Source organism: Ambystoma mexicanum, chromosome 1p (genome assembly GCF_040938575.1).
Source record: "Ambystoma mexicanum isolate Mex_15411 chromosome 1p, UKY_AmexF1_1, whole genome shotgun sequence".
In the NCBI taxonomy this organism is placed as follows: domain Eukaryota; kingdom Metazoa; phylum Chordata; class Amphibia; order Caudata; family Ambystomatidae; genus Ambystoma; species Ambystoma mexicanum.
This window is the reverse complement of record NC_090921.1, coordinates 404,991,694-405,015,415: the sequence shown is the minus strand read 5'-3', so window position 1 is coordinate 405,015,415 and position 23,722 is coordinate 404,991,694. Positions and strand designations below refer to the sequence as shown.

Sequence of the window (23,722 nt, the reverse complement as noted above, 5' to 3'; positions counted from 1 at the left end):
AAGATGTTGTGCGCCATCAATGACCCAACATTAAAATTAGGAAGTTGCGTAAAATTATTCACTTGCTCTTTGCCTACACATAAAAAGAGGACTTAATGGCCTGTATGAGTTACTATCAATTACTTTATTTGCAAAACAAATGGATTTTGAGTAGGGACTTCATCTGCCATGATCATATGGATCATATTCATCCCCCACCCCCTTCCGTCCCCCAGTGCCAAGGCCTTTTTTGGTGATTTCGTTATGTCGCCATTCTATACCTTGTAACTTTTTTGTTACATGAGCTATCTTTGCCAACTTTGGCCGCTTCTTTCTCCCCATGTAGATGGTTGTAACACCACCAAAGAATCCTAGTGTGCTTTAGGGGGCGGGGGTGAGAGAAAATAACCAAAATGGGAGAAAACTTTGTGTTTTTTCAGAAAATGACAATAAAATGATGTACAAAGAAGCATGTGGTTTTTTCCTTGTAAGGGCTAGGAACAAATGGTTTGCTGTGCTGGATTCCCCGTTTTCCAGGCTTTCAGGAACAGGTTGCGTGGAAACCAAAAAACATATTTTGATATGGTAAACAACCGTTTTGTGAGAAGTAGGTGATTTTGGCCTTTTTTCCCCCAATAGGATATGCATGGACGGAATGGAAGAAAAAGGTATGAAAGCTGAATGGGAGGACATAAAGGCATACATTTCTGAAAAGTAGACAACATTCCAAGTTTAGGAAGGGGTGATTTGCGCAGGTCAGGCCACAACTATGTAGGGAATAATTCCATAGTTTGGAGAAAAATCAGGAAAATGACAGAATAAAAAAAGGTATGTGGTGGACATGGTTGGCCTGGTAAGGCAATGGCTTCTGTGAATTTTGAGAAAAACAATGCTGCACTACATTCCCCCAACACTTTCAGTTAGGAAATCGCACATTTTTTGGAATGTTACACAAAACCAGCAATACCACAAGCCAAAAACAGACCCATGGTACACAGGAGTTTTATGCTTACAGCCTAAACCGACGTACTTGGCATGTGTAAATACAGAAAACAAATGTGGTGAGGAAGGGCAAGCATAGATTTTTTGAAAGAGACAGGCAGATTTGAAGTGTAGGTTACTTGTGCATGTTACAAAAGTGTATAGTGCCTAAAGCGGCGACTATGTAGGTCACATTTGGGAAATTAAATGGTTGTGTGACCAAAGGCAGCAGCAAATGGGTCGAAACGTTATGAAAAACACGCAAACACAACAAATGTACCTTCACGTGTTCCCACAGGTGTCCCGACGAAAACGGCACCTCACATGTGTGGGTGCACCTACCTGGGCGCAAAGGGAAAAGGCTAAACCACGGATAACCCCAAGTCTTTCGGCAGAGCAGATCTTCAGGAATTTTGCTCTTTTCGGGCCTAGGGTGTCAAAGCCACCAAGGAAAAGAAACCCCATGTATTCCCGAACAGACGACACCCATGGGCACCCCCTTTCCACTAAAAACAACCATGGTGGTTCAGTGCCCCGCCCCACACCTGCCCCTTTCGCAGGGGCACATTAGAGTGCCCATCTGCCCCCAGGGTGGCCAAAACGTACTGCTCAATGCATTGGGGGGGCCATTCCAATGTTTTCTGGTGGCCCTCTTCCCCCCCAACCCCAACCAAGAGCAATCTGCCCCCAGGGAAGGCTACATTAGATGCCCCCATCCATTTGGGGGGAAGGGAGCGGGCCCCCTGTCCACTGAAAACATCCATGGTGGATAATTGTTCTGCTTGTTTTTTGTTTTGACCCTTCCTTATGGGCTGATCAAAACGTACTGCCCCAGGCTGGGGGCGGGGGGCTCTACCAATAATTGCAGTGGCCTCCCCTCCCAACCCAAATGGATGAGGGGGGCATCTCATGTACCCCTTCCTAGGGACAGGAATCTACCCCCAGGGAGGGCTACATGAGGCGCCCCCCATCCACTTAGGGTTGGGGGGAGAGGGCCACCCTCTTTCAAAAATGCCTGGTGGCCCCACCCAAAACTCGGTTTTTACTTACTGTTTGCCCCCCTTCCCTGGGGGACAGAGCATCACCCATCTCACATTAGTGTGCCCATCTGCTCCCAGGGTGGGGAAAACGTACTGCCCCATGCATTGGGGGGGCCATTCCAATGTTTTATTGTGGCCCTCTTTCCCCCCCACCCCAAATGGATGGGCACGACATCTCATGTACTCCTTCCTAGGGGCAGATTGCGCTAGCACAATAGTGCCGCGGATCGAGGGAGATAAGTTGGAAACGCACTATTTATTTTCACAGCGGCAGCCATTTCGGCTGCCTCGTCGAAAATTACTTTGTTCCATGTCCCCGTGCTTTATGCATGCTGATGTGAAACTGAAGGAAATCCAACCCCAGGACCTTGAGGGGGGACCTCCCCTCACATAGTCTGGCGGTTGGATTAGTTTTGTGCGATCCAGGACCGCACAAAACGGAGTGCCAGAAAGGACGAGATACCTCGTCCTTGGCACATAAGTGGTTAATTCATGTAAATGGAGGGAGTAAACATTTCAAGTTACAATCTACTTGCAAGGCATATTCACATGGCACCAATTCAAACGTAATTGACTACAATTGGTGATTTCTAGAAACGCATTCCTGTTACTTATACGTTTTCCATCTTCCCAGCTGGGGCCCAAAGACAGCTCTTTGTACACTGAGTTTTACAACAGATTGTGGTCTTGGATGTTTGGGATCAAAACTCGCTTGAAACCGAGGAATTTGTTTTGAAAGATTATTTTGTAAAAAGGTTATTTGACTGTATATGTAATCGGTTTTGTATAAATGATTGCGAAATTAGATTGCATATTTACCTCCATTAAAATTATAAAAGCACTAGAAATCGTCAAATGATTGAGGAGTAACCCCATTAAATGAGTATTGCACTACGGAGACCAAGATGTTGGTAACCACATCTAATCCGAATCAGTGTAAATCTTGCTGATCCTAAGGGCCTGAGTGTTTTGCACCTTCTATCTGAAAGGCAGTCCTGTACGAGCTGGGGGCCATGGGGAGGGGGACCCAAGTAATTCCAGCAGCTCCACACTATAAATCGCGTAACTTCCTTTTGTTGACTATTGTTTTTCGATGGATATTTTGCTGAACAAAATCCATCAAAAAAACTCATCAAAATGTATGAGGGGGTTGTTAATGGTATTGGTGTAAAAGGGGTGGGGAGGAAGGGTTGGGCTACCAATATAGGGAAATGGAGGGGTTTAAGGGTGTACCCGTCAAATAGGAAAAAAATTTGATGAGTCAGTCTGATGGATTTATGTTGGCAAAAAACCATCGATAAAAACTAACATCACTAAAATGACATACAACACTGTAAATGGTGTGTTCAAGTAGAAGTGGTTCAATATCTTTCCATTGCTGCATTTATCGTTTTCTTGAAATCGCACACTTAATTTTTTTTTTCTAATAAATCGGGCAAGCCCTCCTACCCCTTTTCTTCTCTTCATTTCCCCTATACGTCTTTCTCCCTGAAAAAAGCAAAAATCTATAGGCCGCCTCTTCCACTTAAATTGCATTGAGTTACTTGCTTTATAAAAAAATAAAAAATTGGAGGACAAGATCTGCATACCCCTTCCTCTTACCCTTTATCACCCACTTGCTCACTGAAAAAAGGAGTGAACTGAAGCAAGTCCAGTGATATAAAAACATAATTTTTTTTTTTTTTATTGATATAGCTGATATCTATCAACTTTTCAAAACCTTCTAGGGGTAAGGGCAGCGATGAAAAGAAAGGCATGCCATCATAGAAGTCTAGTACTTTGTCTGAATTTGTCATGGTTAGTGCTAACTATGATGCACTGATGGACAGTGAATAACCAAAAGCATACCCAGGCAGCTCCCAGTTAAGATTTTGAAGTGGTTGTTTTTAACTCTGTATTTTAATTTTTATGTAGGATGTAAGATTGTTTTTCGGGAATGAATAAGTAATTCTCAATGGGTATTACTTTTTACTCTACAATGGATTTCGTTTTGTAATCTACAATTAAAATTCTTCTTTGATCAGATAGTAATAACATTGATGTTCCTTCCTGTGGCACTGCTCTGCTGTTATCCTGATCTTAACAGATCTGGGATTCAGGGGGCAGGCACCTGTCACATTTAACTCCTAATTGTTTTTTGAGTTTTTACCTCCATATTGTTTGTTTTTGAGTGTTTGGCGGTTTTCTGAGATAAAAAACGACTGGAATGCCACGTGTAGGCAGGATTGTGCCCAGGGATTGGTAAATTAGGATGGTTTGAAACTGTTGCCTTGCGTTTTGAGCCTTCTGTGCATAGTGATGTTAGGCAGATTTATATGCCCAAACTGGCTTGTATTGCATTGTGACCACATCTAATATTTTTCAAACCACAGATGCATTTTTCACTCTTGCTTTAGTTTTATTTTTTGTAAAATAAATTATTTGTCTTTTTACACAGACCAGGAGTTACGTAATGTCATCGATAAACTGGCCCAATTTGTGGCCCGTAACGGGCCAGAATTTGAGAAGATGACGATGGGGAAGCAAAAAGACAACCCCAAGTTTTCCTTTCTGTTTGGAGGTGACTTTTACACCTACTACAAATACCGGCTGACATGGGAGCAGCAGCAGTGTAAGTCAGTTTTGTTTGTATTGCTGATTGGTGAGAATTCTAAAATGCTCCTATTTGTGTATATGTTTCAACCTACGCTAACTGTGTTTGGTCCTGATCTTTTTGCAACTGAACATTAATGCATAGGGGATTTTCAGTATGACAGTTGACCCAGTTTTGTTCTGTGGCCTAGAACCTAGTGAGGTTTGTGTCGGCAGATGACAGGCCAAAGGCTTGTCCCACATTAACAGGGATGCACCTAATACAAATGTTACAACTAGACTGTTCTTCGAAGCCTTTAAGGTCCCAGAAGGGTATATTCCTAAATACTCTGTTAAATCTCCTGGTAGTATAAAATATTGATCTGCCTACCATGTGAAGCGTGCTTGGATGGAGAGAAACCCATCAGACAATAAGTTCATCATGCACCATAAATGTTTGTGGTTTAACAGTTCGACAGAACAAAGCGGTTGTCTCAGCTTCTGTCTGTGCTTCTCTGAAGTCTTCTTTGTTCTACGTTTTGCAGAATTTTCCTCTGCAAAACAATACACTGCTAAAATGGGAACACCAAGACTTGATTGATGGTCAGCATAGTGTTGGTGTCGGTCCATAAATTCTTGCCACTGCTAACCATGGCCAATGCGACCTTGTGGAGCTCCAGCTACACCATGCTTCATCTCCGCCCCACTCATTCCCGTCCCTGGAGAGCAGTAGCAGGCACCAAACCTGTCAGCCGGTCCAGGGAGGCATCAGAACCCCCATCCAGTCCGCATGGAAGGATGCTCTGGCACCTTTCACCTGACTCTGGGCCAGAAGCATCTATCCAAGGGCCAGGCAGCGGCCTAATGGGTCTGTTTGCACGCTTGACCATTCAGAAGTTGCGATAGCTCTCCTCCATTTGCACTGAAGTATCCCCACTCTTTCACTTCACTGGACGTCTTTGCAGGCACAGCACCCGCCTGACGCTAGTCCAGAATCAGCCATTTGATCAGACGAAAGCAGACTTGGGCTGTTAGCACCATGCAAGCAATACTCTCACTGCTCAACCAGTCATCCCATTGCCTTGCATTCCGGCACTGAGTGGCAATGTTTAGGCAGGGGAAACGTTTTCAGGTTGCAAGCTTCTAGCGAGACATAAAAAGCCACGCACCACCACAATTCTCAACATACACACACTACACTATTTGTACTCGCCAAGAGCCCTTTTTATTGCTAGCAAATGGTTCGAGGCAAGTGCAGGTTTTGTAGCCTGGTTTAGGGCAACGTATGGTTGGCCCTGTTTGAGAGCTGCCCATTTTGCCCTAATCCTCGTCTCAGTCCCTACTCTGTGCTGAACTACCACACGAGTTTACTTTTTACACCTGTGCAATCACTGCTTTTATTCTTTCACCCAGGCATTTTTAAACTGCACCTTGCCAAAGTACCTTTTGGTTCGCCTATGGATCTATTATTTTTTTCAGTTCCATCTTTGGTCACTGTTGGGGTGGAATTCCATATTTGGAAGTTCTGCTACCCCATTAATTTTAAGGGACCCCTACATTTTTTGCCATTTCCTGTGGGATTTTCTGACTGGTACCTTATTTTTGTGGTCAAAGTGGTTTCTAACAGTCTTCCTGCCACTGCAATCCTTTTGAACGTGTCTTCGGATGTAGCCCCTATGGCTTCTAGAAAGGGGTGATTATTATTATTTTTTAATTTTAACACCTCATTTTGGCCCTATTGCGATGAACTCTCTATACTTGTCTTGTGGCGATGGCTGGTGGCAGCTGGTATTAAGGGTTGACCTCACTAGGTTTGCAGCCGGTTTTACCCCATTAGTAGTCCAACACACCTGTATTTTAGCCATTGGACACTAATGCATTTTTAAGTCATACTCTGTTTTCTTTTGGTCCGCCCCTTTTTGGGAACAACGGTGTAGACATAAAATGGCTGTTGTGTACACATCGTGAGTCCTTCCCTGCACCCTTTAGTGGTTTGGACTGGTCCTCTGCCCCAGATAGTGCCAGTACTCAAACTGTGTTTGTGGACCTGCATGTTTGGTGGTTTTTAGGACCAGCCTCATTGGCCTGGTGTACCCAAAACCCTCACCTGCCGAGGTCCCACAAATTATTTTTTTTCCGCCAGCCTAGTTGGTCGCTTGTGCGGAGCTCGTTAGTTTCGTATTGCTTCATTTGTCTAATCCCACAGCCTGCGGTGGTTCAATCCTCTTCAACCATTATCTCGACAGCTGTATTGTGTGGTTTCTGCTCGCCTACAGCTACAACTGCTCGGCAACTGTTGACCTCGTGGCCTTGGCCCTCAGGCCCAGCCTTTGCAGTAGGGAGAGTGGAGCCCTGTTATCTTTAACTAGAATCTATTTTTCACCCCTCTTCCTTTCCTTTTGCTGCCGCTAACCTCTGCTAAGGAGAGGACTACCTTTTTTAATTCTGCCCGTCTTGTAACAGCAAATTTCCCTGGAAGGACACCCATCGCTGATGCAACAGGTGTCTTCCTTGTGACCACGATGAGCGTTTGTGAAAGGCCTGTAAGCTCTTTTGACCTAAGACACTAAAAGGCAGGCGAACTAAGCAGTGGGCGGCCTATGCTACTCGGGCTGAAAAAAAACTATCCGGCGTCATCGCTTTGGACGAGGAAACAGTCGGTAGCCATAGCTCCGATTCGGAAGCCATCGACCTTTCTGCGGAGCCTACACACTCCCATGTGTCTGTACCTGGCCACAATGGGCATACCGCCGGCACTGCTATGGGGAAGTTGCACCCCGGGGACAAGGCACTCACACACCACGTGTCCATAAGCACACAACCCACAGGGCCTCTTGGACGGGTTCGTCAAAGACCTCGATGGCTGTAGGCCCGCCAAAGACTCTGTGCCTCCCGAAGCTTGCGGTTCGGTGCCCTAAACGTAAGTTCGGCATACAAATGGGCTAACACTTCTTCTGGAATGGGCGGTTCCCTTAAAACTCGCGTTACCTGCTGGTTACTGTCCAAAGGCGCTAGAACGCCGAAAGGCTTGGTAGCATTGTCGGCCGCGGCAGCGCTTCCAGACGTGCTGAAATCCTCTAAGCCATCAATAGAGTTTCTGAAGCGCTGCAAGAAGCTTTTGGTTACCGTTTTGACAGGGATTTCAGAGAAGCCCTATTTCAGGGCAGACTATGCCGAGGCCCCCAACCTTTCTAGGGCCTTGCATAAGGGTTCACTGTCTTCTGGGCGGCATTTCCCACCCCCTGACCCTTCAGCTTACTCAGAATGGACCAGGGAATAATTTGAGGAGTGTATGACCAAGATGGCTGAGTTCATCAACTTTCTAGAACAGTATGACAACCTTTTGAAGAGGCATAGGGAGGATCCCCTATCCCCTCAAAGTCCCAGAAACTCTTCCTCTGGTGCTCAATTTCCCTCTTTGGAGGAACCCCAGGAGCACCAGGCAGATATCTTTGGGGATGACCCCAATGATCTGGTCCAAGGTATTTCTTATGGGGGTTTAGACCTATATGACCAGGACCCCACCTGTCGGGACCCAGACTGTGACCAGGTGGACGACCAGGGCACGTGGAACACACCACCACATGACCCAGACGTCCTCTGTCTGGATGCTTCCACTACTCCTCTACCAAGAGACTCCTCACCATAGATGGAAAAATGTTTAACTCTCTTCTAAAAAGGGTGGCCGAACACTTTGAAATTGTAACAAATTAAGCCGTCCCTGACTCGGGCTACGTGCAGAATATCCTCAAGGAGAAGGCACCTGTTAGCCAAGCCATCCCCTTTATTAAACTGCCACATTCCTTACTCTCTCCATCCCTCACACGGGCAGTTAACCCCGTGTGGAAAAGATGTTTTGCCCGGCCCCCGCTGATCCCCTCTACATCAGGGGCCACGCTACACCAGACACTTTGGTCAGAACCACTACTCGCAAGCGGTCTGGGATGCCACTATCCTCGACCGAATTCCCTCCATACAAGGATTGTTAATCTGCTTAGAATCACATGCTGTGCATATGGTCCAACATCCAGTGGTAACCGCAGAGTATTGCATCTTGATTTTCGGGGACCGAAAGGGGACGTCTGCATAGCCGTGTCTGTAACACTATCCCTATCGTGACTTGTAGTGTATCAAAAATCCCTCACGTGGCGAGGTCCCTCAGATAGTTTTTTTCCGCCCAGATAACTGGTGGCCCCAATGTGGAGCTCATCATAAGCGACATTGTTTATCCTCGTTTACCGACTTTGTCGGTTATTTCCCCTAAAGTCTTTTTGACAGTGCTTCAAATACTACGACAAAGACTGCGGGAACTTTAGACGGTGGTGGACCTCGATGTCTAAGATCCGGCGGCAGTCATCCACGTGGCCGGGCCATCTGGCTGGCCTACACAGTATGGAGAGTGGGGTCAGGGTGGTCCTATCTTTCGCTATGTCTCTCCTCTTTCCCCCTCTTTACCCTCTAGGTCTGGTCATCATTTTCATTACCTTTGGCTATGGAAAGGATACCATTTAGGTTTTGCCCCTCTTGCAGGGTCATATACCCATGGAAGGACGAGCACGATGAGTGCAACAATTGTCTGGCCCTTGTCCACGACGAAGTGCGTTGCACGGTTTGTAGACTCCTTCAACCTAAAACACTAAAGGAGCGCTGTGTTAAGCGGTGGGCCACCTACGGCATGTCGCGGGCTGGATCTTCTTCCCCCACTGCCGCACCCTCTGAAAATGACGGGGGCACTAGTGATGACCAAGCATCCGTATCTGATGCCATCAACCTTACGACGGACACTTCTAGGTCCGCCACACCCGTCCCCGATCCCTCCAGGCCTGACGCAAGTCACGCTACCGGGACAACACCCAGCGACAGGGGCGTACAAAAAACACACAACCCCTTCCCTGATTTCGACAGTTCTGTCGCAACAGGTGAAAGAGCCAACAGGACCGCCAAAAATGTTGAGTGAATACTCTGATCTTGAAGATCAACAGCCTTCCCTGCATCCGCAGCAGCGGCTTGCGACTGGGCCTTTCGAAAATTAAGGGCGCTACCTCAAAATCACATTTGGCCGGCAAAGCGCGCTCAGCTGACGCTCAGGTGCAGTGGGGCTGATGCATAAGGAGTTGACGAAACGCAAGGAGTGTGCAGCGGAAACATCTAAAGACAAGTCGCAGCATCCCAATGTCGCAAAGACTATGAAGACAGTCGGGAGCCTTTGTCTAGCACTATTAGTAATACATTTCGGCACCAAAGGCAAGAAAATTAAGATGTTGCACCTTCTGGTTTGTCTATATGGACCAGGGAAAAATTTGAAGGGTGCATGGACTGCTTGGAAAGGATTGTCTCGCTTTCAGAGCACCCTACACCCAAGAGACCTCGGGAGGATCTTCTTTTTTGTGTCAACCTTAAGATTTCCTGGAAATTTAGAACCTTCCTAGGAACATTTCACTTCTATCCACCATGAAGATTAAATTCAAATGGGCACATATCAAGACATTTATGAGGAAGAAGATACTACCTTCCTACAGGACTTCACTGCAGATGACCAGGCGGATGCCACGGACAACTGGGAGGACACTCGTCAAGTTGAGACAGAGCCATGAGCGCGCTCTCTACTCACAATCAGGACACAGATGTCCTGTATTTGGACTCCCTCCTTCCACCCCGACCCTCCAGTCTTCACCAGTAGACGATCAGATGGCCTTTAATGCCATTTTAAGGAAGGCAGCCGATTACTTTCAGATTGCCACCCAAGAGCTCATACCTGAACAAGTGGAGGACATTCTTAAAGAACTCTCCCCCCCCCCCCCCGCCCCGCCCCTCGAGTCATGCCATTCCTTTCCTAAACTCCCTTAAAAGGAGCCTAGACCAGGGCAGTAAATCCAAGGGTGGAGAAATTATTTCGGCCATCGTCTACTGACACTCAATATATTAAAAGCCACGCCACCCCTGATTCCCTAGTGGTTGCCACCACCCAGAAACAGGCGGGAGTCCTCCTTGCTACGGGAGACGCACCTCCTGATGAGTCAAAAAGATTGTATGCCTTGGGTAAACGTATTACCACGGCATCATGCATAGCAAGCAACCACGTTGCTTGCCAGTTATGTTGATGCGCATTGGAACCTTATACAAGAAGGTCTCCAGGAGATACCTGAATCCGCAATAACCAAATTACTTGCCATCGTGGCCAAGGTCAGGCAGGTCAACCAAAATGTATTAAACACTCTGGATACTGCAGAGACGGCAGGAAGATCCCTGGCTCAGGGCACACTGCTTAAACGGCACGTTTTGCTCCGAAACTCGGGCTTCAAGCTCTTATTAACAAATCTATCGAGTCGAATCTCTTTGGCAAAGCAGTCGAAGATTCTCTAGAGACTGCCAAAAAGCACTAAGTCCCTGTAACAAATCACACAAAAACCCTCCTCCCAAAGGGGAAGCGGGTCCCGCTGGTCCTTTCGAGGCCAATCCCGTTCCGCACAAAACATGTACAATACGGGAAACAACTGGAACTCCGGGCAAGCATCCAGCAGCCCCGCCCGCTATCCACCTAGGGGTCAGCGGAGCGACGAAGGCAGAGGCCCCAATTCCAGGGAAGCCACAGCCTTCGGTCAGAAATGTTCTACGGATCCAGGTCCCCTCCCATGTCACCCCGGTCTGGGGGCGATTAACATCTTTCCTTTCGGCATGGGAGGGAATTGTATCAGACCAGCGGGTTCTAAAAGCGGTCGCCCACGGGTACTGTGTGGAATTCGCTCCAAACCCCACAATTCAGACCGCCCAAAGCATGACGCCAGACCGTCTGCAAATCCTAATACAAAAAGTAGAGGCACTTCTGGGAAAGGACGCCATAGAAGCTGTCCATATTCTTCAGGTAAACAAGGGTATTTATTCAGTCTACTTCCTTGTACCCAAAAAGGACCTCACCATGCGCCCTGTGTTAGACTTGCTCCCAGCAAACAAATTTGTCAAACCTCAAAGGTTTCGAATGGTATCCCTACAGGAAGTAATCCCACTGTTGAAACAGCAGGATTACATGGCAACATTGGACATGAAAGATGCATACTTTCATATCTCAATGTTGCCAGCGCACAGAAAATATCTAAGGTTCATGATAGAGGACAAGCACTATCAATTCAAGGTACTCCCCTTCGGCATTGCCTCAACGCCAAGGGTGTTTATGAAGGTTCTGGTAGTAGTAGTAGCAGCAGCAGCACATCTGTGCAGACAATCCGTCCCTGTTTACCCATACCTCGACGACTGGCTCATAACAGGGGACTCTTATGAAACATGCTTAAAGAATACTCCGAAGACAATAGACATCCTGTTCAATCTGGGATTTCTCCACCAACTAGAAGAAATCCAGCTTAGACCCCAGCCAAGTCAAACAACTGCAACGAGAGGGTTCAGAGTTGCTTTCTCAGATCCCTCAATATGTAGCCAGTCGGGGAGTTACGGTACGCAAGGCAATGCACTTGCTAGGTATGATGGCGTCATGCATTTACTTAGTTCCCCACGTGCGGCTGCGCATGCCCCCATGCAAGAGTAGCTCAACAGCCAGTGGTGTCAGGCCAGCGGACAATGGGAAGATCTGTTGTCTATCCAGCCTTCGTTCCCTCTCTGCAGTGGTGGTCAAGGGAAAACCTCTTGAAGGGGGAAGACCTTCACCACCCTCGCAGTGGAAGCCACTCTCACGACACTCATCTCTCACGGGGTGGCGGGGAGGGCCCTCACCTACTTCAGCAGACAGTTTTACCTGGAAAGAACAAAACCACTGAGGAAGACACACCAGTTTTTCGTTTCAGTGGCAGCTGATAGAGAAGGGGGATCCTGTCTCTAAATCAGCTATCTCAAGGTGGATTGTCAAATGCGTCACACTAGGTTATACTCTTGCTAAGAGAGAACTGCCCTTCAAGCCTAGAGCACACACTACTCTGGGCACTGGGGATTCCATAGCATTCATTGCAAATGTTCCCCTTGAATCCATTTGCAAAGCGGCAACCTGGAGTTCTGTAAACACCTTTACAAAACACTATTGCCTAGACACTCATTCTAGATCTTCTTCTCAAGTGGGACAAGCAGTATTAAGACATCTTTTTACTACTGTTCCTTCTCACAACCCACCTCCAACTCTGGGTACTGCTCGCTTGTCTATGCACAGCATGTGATTCTAAGCAGATTAACAAGCATCAGAAGACATGCATTACTCACTGTAATAGCATTTCTGATGATTTGTATCTGCTTAGATTCACATGCGCCCACGCTGCCTCCCCGTTCGGGTGGAAGGAACATAGACGTCTTACTACTTTCTCTTTATGTACTCAATCACAATAGCCTTGGGCTCCCTCATGGCAGAAAAAATACAATCGGAGGGACCTCGGCACGTGAGGGATTTTGGGTACACTACACGTCACGATATGGATAGTGAAACGGACGCGCCTATGCCGACGTCCCCTTTCGGTCCTCGAAAGACGAGATGTGATACTCTGCAGTTACCACTGGATGTCGGACCATATGCACAGCATGTGAATCTAAGCAGATACAATCATCAGAAATGCTATTACATTGAGTAATGCATGTCTTACGCCCTTTGTAAGCGTGTTGCCACATCTACAGCTTATTCCAATAGAATTGCAAACACCACCACGCTCCTTGCGAGCTATAGTGATTTTCAGTGAGGCCTAGTACAGGATGGCCTTCAGGAAATTCCAGAGCCTATGCGAGCACACCTGCTGGCAGGTGTGGCTTAAGGCAGACAATTACCCAGAACATCCTGAAGAACACTTTGGACTCTGGCGTAACCGCAGGGTGCACCCTTGCCCAAGGGACATTGCTCAAGCGACTCGCATGGTTAAAAAATTCTGCGTTCCAACCCAAACACTAGCCTGTTGGGGAAGCCAACCTCTTCGGAAAGGCGGTACGTCAGGGCCCTGGAGACGGCAAAAAAGGTGCACGAGACACTGAAGTCACTCAACCAGATCTCGGCAAAACTCTTTAACCAGCACGGCACCCCGAACTGCTCTGCTGAACATCCATGAAGACCTGCTCTCTAAACTTGATTCTATCCTTCCTTCTGTCCTTTCTACTCAATCTTTCTTCTGCCTTTGCTACAGTCAACCATGCCATCCTACTCAATCGCCTCCTTGATAACCTGGGTATCACTGATCAGGCTGTGGCCTGGCTGACCTCCTTTTTCACTGATCGACCCTCTCTGGTCCAACTGGGGTCTTTCCTCTCTTCTATCTCTCTCTCTACCTGTGGTGCTATGCAACATTCCCCCTAGGGGTGGTGGTAAACTGGACCTCCGAGGGAGACATTCCCCTCTTGGGGATGAGGAATCCCTTTCCAATATGGAACTCCCTCTGTAGTATTCTCAAACACCCAATACAATTCTATCAAGTGACGGACACCAGGACTCCTAATACATATGCTATTGTAATGTAATTACTGAAGACAGAAATTAGTATGTTACTGTGAAGATAGAGTGTAGGAGTAATGAATGACTGTCAACTACTGAGATGAAGCAGTCATACAGAGTTATAAAGAACACCAGTCCAACACAAAGGAAGGACTATGGTGAGAGGCTGGGGAAGCCCTGCGTTTTGTAATGAGTGAGTGGATCCAGAGAACAAGGAAGAGAAACCTGGGAGATTCAAACCGTCTGTCTGAGGAGAGCAAGAGAAATCTGAAGAAAGCAGAAAAGCCTCCTGAAGAACAGTGAAACCTAAGTAAGGAAGAACGCCACATCGGTGACGCATCCCTTTATCATTCCAGGTAAAGGGGAGAGTGGGAGACGCAGGAAAATGGTAGTTAGTAATATCTAAGGATATTGTGAATCCTAACATAGAGTGGAGTAAACGTGCTCGTCCCAGTGAGTGGCAAATGTATAAACAGAGCAGGACTAATCATACTTGTCCCAGTGAAGGGCAATCTTGTAAGAAGAGTAATAATTCTACAAAGACTAAGAGGAGTGAAGGCTTAACGAGGACTCCACCTGAATGGTTTAGTGAGAAGAATATAGAAAGGAGAGAGAATTATTCAGAGAACACTCATAGGTAGAAATTAATCCGAATGTAAGGGCCTGGGAAGAGCCCTTTTCAACAACTAGAAGACTTGCTAAAAGGTGGCAATGGACTATCTGAAGCTTTCCTATTAAGGAGAACTGTGATGATCGAGCAACCCAGGAGAATGGAGTATTTTCTGTTATTTAATCTAAGTGGTAGTCCGGCTAGGTTAGTTTTGGGACAGAAGACAGACTTTTAGTTAAACTAGGGTGCACGTCAGAAAATTAGTCTAGGTGTCGGGTAGGGAACCCCTCAGGTTAAGGAAAGTGAAATAAAGACACATTGACCGGTATGACTTTTATGTGTTACAATTTATTGACAGAACTGTAGCCCACAGCACAACCAATTCAATCTCCTTCCTCGGCCAACTGCTGAATGCTGCAACACAGAGTAACATGGCATTTTCCCCTCAACGCACCACAATCTACATTCCATTACTGCCGCCTTAATGCCAAGCACATAACATATCTCCTTCATTCCACCTTATCCATTCCCCTCTTCACTCACGCCACTCTTTCAGGTTCCAAACCTGACCTTGTTGAATCCTCACTACACACATCAACACCTCAATGTGCAAAGGATCACTGTACAGCAATGCACCCTTCCTTCTCACCACTCATTTCTTTCTCCTCACCCAATTACCCACACAGACCTTCGTAGCCACATTTTATGAATCTTCGAAATCCTCTTCTCCCTTTCCTGTTCATCTCTTGACCTTATATCATCCACCTGAATATTGAAAGGCCTACTTCTCCCCAGCCACCCGGGGACATACAATTGTATGGGCCTCCTGGCAATCCCTTGCACTGTGGTCTGTATCTGTAACCCTACAGTCCCCCCAACTCCCATTTCTGCACTTATCAGACACACCCTGTCTGTTGCCTTAAACCTAGCACTTGCCACTTGCTGTCTGCACTACCACTGTTTATTTGTTTGTATTTATTTGTATTCCTTTTGCTCAGCACTTTCCACTCCCCCCTCTCCCATGCACTTTCCCCTTTCCCTATCCCATGTACTTGCGCATTCTCAATTTCACTGGGTCTAATAAGATCGTCGTTTATTTTCTCCCTTGTTCCCCTTGCTTGCCTCGTTGCGCTTTGAAACACTTGTGTACGAGCGTGATAAAAATAAAATATCAATTCCTTCCTCTCATCAATTCCGCTACACCCGTTAACGCATGATGCGACCTCTTCAGGACATGCACCCTTTCTCCGACTCATTCCTTCCAGCTTCCTCCACACACACTAGCCAAATAAATGGCATCCATGATCCATCTATTAACCCTTACAACCGTCCCATTACACTCAGGATGATCTAACCTGGTCTTCTTGTGCACAATACATTATTTCCTCAAACTCCTGCATACTCTTCTCCACAAACTGTGTAACATTGTCAGTCAACACAGAAGAAAGATATCCCTCTCTTTCGAAGATCTCTTCTTGAAAGGCAATAAAACGTCCCACACTAGTTTCCCTTACAATCTTGAACTCAATCCATAGCGGCATGTCAACAACTACAATAATAGTTTTTTGATCTCCACAGAAGCCAACACATCTGCTGCAACTTCCTCAACACAGACCATTGGGAGATTTCACCTTTATCATTGGCTGTCTAACTGCCTTAACTCCTCCTTCTCCCATTCAGCATAATCTTCTAATATTTTCTCATTCTGTCAGAACCTGGCCACCAATAATCCTCCAGTACATCTTTTCGTCCATGACACTATATTTCCCCTATGCACACCATTAATGAATTTCTCTTATAGATCCAGGAACAGCTCCCCGCCCCCACCTGTACAATAAACCTTTACCAACACTCAACTAATTTCTCACCTCCAAATAAGCTATTTTCTGTCCTCTCAACCTCCACTTCTGAGGCCAACCATGTTCCACTCATCCACAGCCTTGGCTTCTTCCCACTCTGTGACTCGTGATAGGGTCATCGACAGAACGAACACCTTGTCGGTAATCTCATCCTCACCTTTCTCCTCTGCACCCTCCACCCCAATAGCAAATAATCCTCCATTGCGTTAACTTTGCCTGAAATAATCGTCATCATGCTAAATACATGATTTTGCATCCTCACAACTTAGCCTGCCACTCTTGTTGATACTTGGTCCCATTCTTTTTTGATTCAAATATTTATTTTAGAGTTCTATGGTCGGTCCTTAACACAAAATATGATCCCTCCCCCCAACTTTTTAATTTCTCAACCATCCAGTGACAAGCGGACGTCTCCTTCTCAATCACTGAATATTTGTTTTCAGTGCCTTGCACTAACCTCGATGCATGCGCTAGAATAATCTGTCACCATCATTTCTTTGGGTCAATACAGCACCAATAGCAATACCACTGGTATCCACCGTTATCGACTCTCTCTTATTGTCAAATTGACCCAAGGCCGAGCCATATCCATTCCTCCTTTTTATACTTTTGAACTCATCAGAAACCTTATTCCATACAAACTCTTCACCGTTTCTCAAGAAATGTCCTCATTCCTCCAATTTCTATTAAAAACATTCTTATTTGATTTAGATCATTCCAAGAAAAAACCTCAATTCATGTTTGTTTTGGGGGAACCGCCACATTTTTTATATTGTCTACATTCTACTTTTGGGGGCTAATTCCATTTGCACTTCTCGCATGTCCCAAATACTCCACCTATATTTTCCTTAAAACACATTTCTCCTTTTTCTGTCATTCGCCTCTTTAACAGAATATCCAAAACCCACTTACTCTGTTCATGCTCACTTTGGGTTTCACCACAGTTTATCCATTACCTTCTGAAACGGACGATGCGGAAACCAGTCCAATTGGCACCCGTTGAAACTCCCTCATGTGTTACAAACTGCCAATGTCTGTGAATCTTGGTCCATCTCCATCTCTTGGTATGCGGACGAAGCCCAGCTTTGTAGATATTTTCCTTTCCCCATCATGGCTAACATCTATGCCATTTTAGGAAGAGGTCTTTCAACAAACGCACACTTGTTGAATTTTCTAAGGTCGATAAATAAATGCAACTCCCCACTTGGTTTTTTCACAATAACATTGGATGGACCTATTCTCCCATATGGGTTCTCTCAATTATCCCTTATTTGCACAACTTATCCAGTTCTCTTTTCACACCTTTGTGCGACACCAGTGGCACTTGTCGCAATTTAGCCCCAACTAATACACTCCCCTCTTTCAACACTATTTGGCGTGCCATGCCATTTATCTTACCAGCACCATCTATCTACACACGCTTAGTTATATCTGTTTGCATCAATTTGCCCTCTTTCCAATCCCGCGACTTGATCTTCCGTATTCAGATCCAATCTTGTCTTAAGTTTCTTCTGCTCTTGTCACCCCAAAAAGCTTGCCCCCTTCTTAGTCACATATATATCAGACTTTAGCAGATCATCCACACTCCCCAATACAATTACCTTAGCCCCTGAATCTGCCATCATCTTCTCTCTATTCCCATTCAATTTTATTTCCTGCTTTGGGACTTTGACAATGATCATCGCTATTGCCCTCATTTACAAACTTACTGCATTGATGTCGACATGCTCATCTGAATCCTCAACAGAAGAATCCTCTGTCTCCATTCACCCACATATCTTTTTGTTATTAAAGTTCCCTTGATCGTTGTTGCAACAATTTGTAAAATGACCCCATCTTTTTGCTTTTGGATCAATTACCTTTCTGCCCTGGGCACATGGGGGGGGAAAAAAACAGCCAAATGATTTTTTTCTCCCACATCGAAAACATAAATGCTCTTCATTGAATGTTTTTTTTTGTTCTCCTTTTGACACGAATTTGGCTTCACCCATTAGTTCCATCTTTTTATTTTTCTTCTTGCTTTTATACTCCGTTTTGAGTACCTCCACTTCCCCCCTCTTTCTTTGCAGTTTTAACCACACTGGCCATTGAATGTTCTACCCTCATCGCTTGCTTTGAGTACACACGAACCGCAGGCCCCCACTCGCTTTGCACCGACAATTATGCCCTGGACCAGCACTGCACACCTACTTGGTGCCAGTCGATGGCACTATCACGCCACAACCAGTCCAGACCGCGTGATGGCACCAAGGTGACTGCATCATCATTAGCAAACATGTAGCAGTTGATGGCAGCGTCCCTAGTGACTGACAGCAGCCCTTGCCGGAGCTCTGCTATAGGTGCTTGAAACCTAGCGAACTGGCAGTAATCCACCTCTGGCACATCTTGAGGAGCAATCGCCTACGCATGGAGAAAGCATCTGACAGCCCAGAAACAACAAGGGGTTACTCTTCACTCTGCAGGGCCTGGCCAGAACACCTCACAGAGCCGGGTCTGCCAAACAACTTATCGCCAATGAAATAGTCACATTGAACGGTATGACTTTTATATGTTACCGTTTATTGACATTAAGATGGTTATCTCCTTCCTCAACCAATTGCTGAATGCTGAAACAGAGTAATCTGCCATTTTCCCCTAACACTCCACAATCTACATTCCAACTCTGCCTTCTAAATGCCAAGCACATTATAAGAGAAAGTTAGGCGTTTTCTTTATTATTTCATAATAAATCTTGTTGAGCATAACAATGGATCTGTCTCCTCCTTCTGACCTAACACAGCACCCACCTGCCTCACTTTCTGTTCCACTGCTCCCTTGCATCTCACCATTCTTGTGGTCTCTTAATTTCTCACCGACTGCTATGACTCCCGACTCCCATGACCTGAAACTGTGTGATGGAAGTTACTTAAAATGGGATTTCCTCCCCTCTAGACTCCTCACACCCGGTCTCCACACAACACTCACTGACCGTATAGCTGTTCTCCACACAGAGTTAATGATCTTCACCCCCCCCCATGACTAAACAAGATCGCTGGTGGTGTTGCTTTAATTAACAGCAAGAATACGCTATTGTCCCCTCTTCTTCCTCCTCCTACTTTACTCCCGCTTCCTTCAAACCCCTCTGTCCTAATTCTTGTACTGACATCTTTTTACCATCCATGTTTACCCCTCAACAGCACACCCAATCACGTATTCTTTGATCTTGACCTGTTACTTGAAGTGCACCTAGATGCTGTCTCCACAGTATAATCCGTGACCTATACCTCTCCAATATGACCAAGGTCCTCCAGCTGTAGTTGGGCTCCATTCTCCCTGACCATCATGTTTTTTTGGGGCGTTCTCTTCTATCCTGCACTCAATGTCTGTTCTGTCAACCCCTCCACCTCACTCACTAATCCACTTCATCTGCATTCTCCCTCACCATCTATCCCCAAAAAGGAATTTAAGCCTTTCTCCTATCTTGAACAAGTCAAGGTGTCCCTTAACCGTTTTTCTCTACTTGGTTGGAGAACATCAGAGTTAGTGGTACATGTTCGCTGAGTTAGGTAAGCTGCGGTCAGACCAGTATTTTGTATACCTGAGGGGTTGGATCCATTCACTAGTATACCACTGGATATTGTATCCAAAGCACGGAGCGGACCTTGCAGCATTGTGAGAAACATTAAGGCGTCTCCCTAGCCAGTCCCTGGGGATCTGTCATCCAGGTGGCCAGGTTGCGGCCATCGCTATTGGATCCAGTTCCTGTGGTGGACCAGTGAGGTAGGATCACCTGGATGGGGGATTCTCATGGAGTGGGACACAGACGGGTGAGACGCGGTATCCCCTTCCTTACACCTTTTCCCCATTCTCTTTCGCAAAAAGAGGTCAAAGTGGTCATACAGGAGGTCTAGTAAAACCCCCGTACAATAGAAAGACTTTGATCTACAAACTAAGTGAAAGAAATGGAAGTGAATCCCGCAGTGAGAACAAACAACGTAAACTAATCCCGCCATATGAGAAAGCAAGAGAAGTAAATCCCGAAAATGCAAGCAAATGTGAAGTAGGCAAGTGGGAACCCGACTGAGGGATGCTGATGAAAAGGAGGAAAGTATAGTCCCAAGAAAGTGTGAGAGGAGTTAACCCGGCGCAGGGATGTCCATTGGAACTGTTTGAGAAGACATTAAGATTTGTGAAGGAGGTTCAATGCCCGGAAGAGGGGGTACAGGGGGTGAACCCATCACCCTGTGAACATTGGAAACAAACTTCCATTTGTTAAAGGAACTTTATTTTGGAACCGGATAGGCCCTTGAAAGCAAGAAAACATAGCTATCCGGGGTCTTAATATCACTTAAAGAACTTTCTAGGGATTTGTGCCCAGAAGAGGGGAATATTGGGATGAAAGTCATCACCCAAAGCCCATGGAAAAGAGACTGTGTATTGTTATTTGAACACATCAGGTCCTCGAAGGCAAGAGACTTTCAATTGAAATGAGACTTGGCCACGGACAGCCCTGATGGCTAAAAGCTTGAGTGTACTCTGTGCTGCCATTATAACTATTGTCTCGTGCGCTGGAGAAGCCTGAGACTGTACTGTGCTCCAAGCTCCCATCTTAAGCAGTGTCCAAAACATAGGAAGGGAGACCCAGGCTACTGCATCCTGACCTATAAGACCGATCCCACACCCCTTTTTGTATTAGTTGTGAGGTTTGGCAATAGGTTTCTTGGTATAGGGCCTTTTTATTTTGACACAACGCCACTAGGACTGCCTTATTTTTCATTTGATGGTCGACACTTGCTCCCCCCTTAGATGTAGGCTTAGATTAGGTGTTTTCCAACCTGCATGCTACATTTATTGTTCAATAAACAACCTTGAACTGTGATCTCTTGTCTTGAACCAGTGGTCACAATTGTTCTCCATCCCGTTATTCATTTGGGTTGCTCCTGTCACTCATAGGGCTCATAGCCTAGAAGGGTTCCTATCCTCCATCACTGTGGGAGAGAGGAACCCTCTTGAACTTGCTGTACCTGCTGCTCAATGTGCTGTGCGACACAGAGATCATCTTTGTGGGTCTGTGTTAGGGAGAATTCTCATCAATGTGTTAATTCCTGTCTACCTTAGAGACTCCCAGCTCTTTTTGCTAGACTTTAGGACTTTTAATTTCTAAACTGGAGAGAGTGAGACCTTTTTCCCCACTCTCGTATTTTTCTGTGATTTGGACTGTTTCGTTTGATTTTGGATTCTGATGAACTCCATAGGCATCATCTTTACATTGTGACACACAGCACCTTCAGTGCAGTGGCACAGGGAAGTCTCTTAGATTTCACAAAGGTTTAAATACCTTATCTTGGTGAAACTACTGTTTTTCCAAGAGCAGTGAAGTGAAATTGACTTTACTTATATTTGTAACTTTCTAGACCCAGCACACACTGTCTTACAATGGGGTGCTGGAGGGGTTACTTAGTAACCCCTTTGTATAGCTTCTCATGTAAGGTTTTTGTGTTACCCTTTCTACAATTAATGGTTGGTGGCAGTGGTTTACTTTTTACTACCATTGTTTGTTTTTACCACAGGGTGCAATTGCAGCTGCAGTAAGACACCCCTGGGTGCACATTGTGTCAAAATGGCCCGGTCGTCTTTTTTTAGCCATTTCTTGTTGCAAAGGTCCTTCTTGAGATTCACTCTGTGCACCAAACCAGGTTTGGCCCCTTTGTTTGTTTTGACTTTGGCGGGATTCACGAGTGAAGTCCGCCTCTGGCTCCAGCATGTCTGGCAGGGGCAGGAAGTGAGGTAGGTGCCCGAAACTCCCCGTGCTTAGGCTTCTTGGTTACAGGAATGCACCAAATGGTGATTGGATGGAGGGCAGCCACCCTTCTGTGTGAATGACGGCTATGCTGCGAATGAATGGGAGAAACCTGAATAAAAGGCAAAGCTTTTTTCTTGGAAGGCAGTCGACCACTGGACGAAGGAATCTGAAGAATAACTTGGAAGAGAAGCCTTCTGCAACTCCTGGACCGCTGGTTTGCCCGGTGAAGCCCTGCTGCTGTGCTGAAGCTCCGAATTCGCTTCCACTAGAGAAGACCTGCAAAGGACTTCTCCCCTTGGGTTGGTGGGACCAATCGACCCCAAGATGAGCTCATCTGGAAATCCTCTCTGAGCTGGCTGTACTTCCATTGCTGCTGCAGGAACCGAAGTGCCAGGGAGAGGAACACCAGAACCGAGTGAGTGTCTTTAAGCCGGACCCCTCTGGACTCCCAGGAAGCAGGACTGACCAAGCGCGAGCCACCTCAACGGAGTGCTGGATCTCCGATGCGAGGAAAGTCTGAAGTGGTATCCGAGAACCGCAGTGTTGCTATTTGCTAGAGATGCGAGTAACTGAAACCACGAAGTGCTGCTGAATTGAAGTTTGTCCATTGCTGCCGCTGACCTTCCCATTGTAGTGCAAGGAGTCCCCAGACGGCCCCTCTCTTGTCCCCATGAGGCCCAGGAGAAACAGGATCTGCAGACCTACGAAGGAACAGAAGCTTGCTGGAACCATTTCTTCTAACCAAAGGTACTGTAAAACTAAGGGGACTTAACTCTTGCTATGTAGCCTTGCTTTTTCTCAGTTGAGACCCATCTTAGTTGCTTTTGCAGAGATGCTTGCAGCTTTGACCTTCATAAGCTTCCCAGCTTGTGGCCCTACAGTGATACTTTATTTCTACAAATACTTCTAAAACATTGTGCATGATTTTTACTTACGGCAAGAAAAGTTTCAGGTCACCTAGACTTTTGAAAATTGACATTGGCAGGCCTGGCTCTCTGAAAGACTCTTCTTACCTCAGACTTTGTGCTTTACCTTTCCTCCAGGAAAGAGTTAATTTACTTTGCATTGAGGGTTAAAAACGACTTTCCTGCTTCAGAATATTTGTGTAACCTTCGTTTGCTTCCCAAACCCTTTTCTTTGACACCAACTCAGTATTGCTCTAAATGTACCAGTGATATAACAGTGTCAGCAGTGTCCTAGTTATTTAAGTCACCTCAGGGTGTAGGAATCTCCTGTGTGCCATCCCAAATGGGTACTTGCTGATGTAGAGAAACTGTGTATTTCTAAGTGTATTTGTGTGTTGCTTTTATAGTGCTCCCTTCTCAAGAAGGCATATTGAACTGACTGTTAAATTAATAATGGTTTAATCAAGAAACCTTGAGTGTAAGAGTTTATTTGAATACTTGTCACTGTGAATCTATGTGAAAACCCTACTGCTCACATTGACCCCTCTTGAGATAAGCCTGGCTTTTCAGCCACACTACCAACCTGTAT

The 23,722-nt window shown here is 46.0% G+C and overlaps 1 protein-coding gene across 5 annotated transcripts in view; it reads left to right on the top strand.

Annotated features, from left to right (window-relative positions):
• The window catches only part of CHERP (calcium homeostasis endoplasmic reticulum protein), a 1,035,077-nt gene that overhangs the window by 43,455 nt on the left and 967,900 nt on the right, over window positions 1-23,722 (top strand). For all 5 annotated transcript variants that reach the window (XM_069649195.1, XM_069649194.1, XM_069649192.1 and 2 more), the window contains exon 2: window positions 4,438-4,611. In XM_069649195.1, the coding sequence (XP_069505296.1) occupies window positions 4,438-4,611 (174 nt within the window). The remainder of the gene's footprint in view (window positions 1-4,437; window positions 4,612-23,722) is intronic.